Source organism: Thecamonas trahens, assembly GCF_000142905.1.
Source record: "Thecamonas trahens ATCC 50062 unplaced genomic scaffold supercont1.33, whole genome shotgun sequence".
NCBI lineage: Eukaryota > Apusomonadida > Apusomonadidae > Thecamonas > Thecamonas trahens.
Window position 1 is genome coordinate 276,089 of NW_013657647.1, and position 3,165 is coordinate 279,253.

Consider the following 3,165-nt stretch of genomic DNA (forward strand, 5'->3'; position numbering starts at 1 on the left):
TTCCCCCCCCCCACGCCACCTACGGTCCTTGCTCCCGTCCACGGGTATGTCGAAAAAGGTGAAAATAGGCGCAAACTGCTCCCGCAGGAGACGCAGTCTGTCGTCGGACATCCTACGCACACAACAGAGTGGGATGTGCTCTCTTCAACACTACCCCCCCCACTTCGACGCTCTTGCCCCTCACTCCTGTGGCATGTCCTCTCTTGCGCGTGCCTCGGCTGACTTCGTTCCGCAACGAAGAGAAGGGGTTTTTCTTCATTATATTTTTTCCCCCGGCCCCTCCCCCACCCTCCGCCATCACCATCTGCAGGCTTATTGGCCGCTTGACAGGCATGGGTAGAGGCGATGGTACAAAGGGGTGGCTCGGATGTGAGTGGAGTTGATGAAGTATGTTGAGGTGCAAGTGGAGGAATGGGAGTTGCACGTGTGCGGGGTTCTGTGTGGAGAGAGGCCACAAGTCGACAGAGTGAAGTCGCAGGCTGCGAACCGCGGGAAGGAGGTTGCTACGCGACCGTCTCCACGGGCGCACAGCGGATGGTGCGGATGCGGGTGGTGCTTGGAGTAGCCGGCTCTGATCCCACGAGCCGCCCATTTCCGGTTTCCTCGGTTGACCGCGGCCGGCAAACGAGGGCGGTATGGATGCGGATGCGGTACTCGCACGTCCGGAGCTCCTCAATGTGCGCCAGCGACGCCGACGGCACCGATGGCTTACACGAGAAGACGAGCTCGGTCCGCCGCGGCTGCCCGGTCACGTCACACGCAGTGCCCGAGTCGTAGATCTGCGTCAGGTACGAGGGCTTCCACAGCCCGGGCAGCGCCGTAGCGGGATCCACCCCGCGCAGCGCCGCAGAGTCAAGATGCGACTCGACCTCGGCGAGTTGCGTTTCGGCGCTCTCGTCCGCGTTGTACACTCCGAGCTTGTAGTCTTGCGCAGAGTCGTGCCACTGCCGCAGATACCGGCCCATGCACAGCTTGTACTTCCACCAGCCGTACTCGTAGAGCAGGCACCGCCCGTTCAGCGGCGCGAGAACAGCCTCGATGTCCGCAGCCGACAGCCCCCATCGCTCGAGCAGGCTCCCCTCGTCGTCGTCGGCCTCACCCTCGACTTTGTCCTTGTCCTTGACCACGACCGCAGGCGCGGCTTCGGCCTCGGCGGCGTCATCGGACTCGACCTGCGCCGCGTCCTCGCTCGCCAACTGACCTATATCAGCACCATCGAGCGCCGCCGCCAGCTGTTCGGGAAATGCCATGGTCCGCGGCAGAGCGCAGAGGTAGCGCGCACCCGAGTCGAGCTCGACGGGGACGAGGCGGGTGTTGCGATCGACGACCAGAGTCGGATCGCTGGCGAGCTCGCGGAGCTCTACCCTGACCACATCGGCCACGCCTGGCGCCGCAAGTACAGCAGATGATCCCGCTCGGGCTAGCCCCAGCGGCGTCAGTGGCGGAGCAGCAAAGATCGACTGAGTCGCGCTTCGCAGCGACGGCAGGAACGCCGCCCGGGCCACAGCCAGAGTCTTGCTCGTCGACGGGGAGCCACCGCCGGCACGCCCCTGCAGCTTCCCGTCGACAACCACCGCTGCCGCTGCCACTGCCACCACCGCCACCACCACTGCTAGTGACGGTATACCCCGTATGCGCACCATGACAAGTATGGCTGCTCCAACCGTGAGTGGCCGGTTGGCAACCGGCGGCGGGTGGCAACCGGCGGCTGGCAAGCAGGCGACGTAGTCAAGGAAGAGAAGGGAGGGGGAAGAAGGGAGGGCCGGGCGGCGGGGAGACAATTTTTTTTAAACGGGCAAAGTGTGGATGGGGAGGGAGGGAGGGACGGTTGAGCGCTCGACAACTACACGTGGAGCATTTGGATCTGGTCGTTGTAGGCGATGGCGATCCAGTCTGGGTGTTGTGCGGACCACTGGAGCTGGTTGATCTCGGCGTCTGCGGTGTAGCAGAGGATGGGCTCGGTGAGGGTGGCGGGCATGGAGGAGACGTCCCAGATGTAGGCTTGGCGGTCGTCGCCTGCGGTGCAGATGTGGCACGAGGAGTGCGGGGCCCATGCGACCGAGTTGACGGCCGCCGAGTGGCCGCCAAGGCGGGCAGCGGCGAGCGAGGGGACGCGGATGTCGATGATGGAGACCTCAGGCGAGTCCATGGTGATGGTGGCCAGGTAGTTGGGGTCCTGGATGTTCCACGAGAGGCGGAGGAGCGGAACATTGCCCTGGGTCTCAAACACGATGGTCGAGTGCTTGAGCTGGCGGCGGTCAAACATGCGGATGGAGCCGTCTGCGCCGACCGAGGCAAAGACGTGCGGACCGAGGGCGCCACGGCCAAAAGAGACATCGTAGACCTCCTTGTCGTGGGCAATGAGCTGTGTCAGGGCCTTCTCCCGCTCGAGGTCCCACACAGTGATGGTGGTGTCGATGGAGGAGGTGGCGACAATGTTGGCCTCGTGGCGGTTCCAGTCGAACGAGGTGAGGGGAGCGCAGAACTCTGTGTTCCTGTTGTTGTTGTACAGCTTGAGCATCTTCATCTTGGGCTTGCCAGAGAGCTCATGGCCCTCGACGATGTTCCACAGACGGAGGTAGTCACCGGTCGTGGCCACCAGATCACGATCAAAGTCCTGGTGCGGGTTGAACATGATCTTGGTGGTGGGATAGGGATGGGAGAGCATAGCCTGCGACTCAAACTTTGTCTTGGCATCATTGAGCTGAATGAGCTCGACCTTGTTCGAGTACTCCTCCACAAACGAGCCGACGGCAAGTCGGAACGGACGGTCCTCCCGCTCAGACCACGCCAGTCCGTACGTCGACCACGGCGCATTGTAGGTGTAGATCTCCTTCTGCGGCGCCACCTTGCTGTTCTTGCCTGTGCCCGACACGTCAGCCATGGTGATTGGGGGGGGGGGGGGAGGGGGGGGTATGAGGGAGAAAGGTGGTGGGTGTGGGTGTGGTGGTGGTCCTGGTGGTTCCCGGGGTGGTGCGTGCGGTGTCTCCCAGTCACAACTGCCCCCCCTCTCCCCGTCGTCGTTGTCCGGGAACACTCGCTGTGACTGACTTCCGTTTCGATGAGTCGCACAACGAACGGAGGGGAGGTCCTGCCGGGGGGGGGGGGATAGGGGATAATCAATGATTCATCGATAAATACATGGGGGAGACGGGGGGGGCCATC

General features: G+C 63.2%; 2 protein-coding genes across 2 annotated transcripts in view; both read right to left on the bottom strand.

The window, feature by feature from the left end:
* Positions 1 to 190, bottom strand: part of AMSG_06539 (uncharacterized protein) — a 1,183-nt gene extending 993 nt beyond the window's left edge. Inside the window, exon 1 of the mRNA XM_013900935.1 lies at positions 24 to 190. Coding sequence (XP_013756389.1) covers positions 24 to 111 — 88 coding nt within the window. The 5' untranslated portion in view covers positions 112 to 190. The remainder of the gene's footprint in view (positions 1 to 23) is intronic.
* A 313-nt stretch (positions 191 to 503) lies between these two features.
* On the bottom strand, positions 504 to 2,884 carry AMSG_06540 (uncharacterized protein; the record flags this gene model as incomplete). Its single annotated transcript, XM_013900936.1, has 2 exons — positions 504 to 1,550; positions 1,850 to 2,884. The coding sequence occupies 2 exons, from the start codon at positions 2,882 to 2,884 to the stop codon at positions 504 to 506; spliced, it is 2,082 nt and encodes a 693-aa protein (XP_013756390.1).
* Between the last annotated feature and the right edge of the window lie 281 nt (positions 2,885 to 3,165).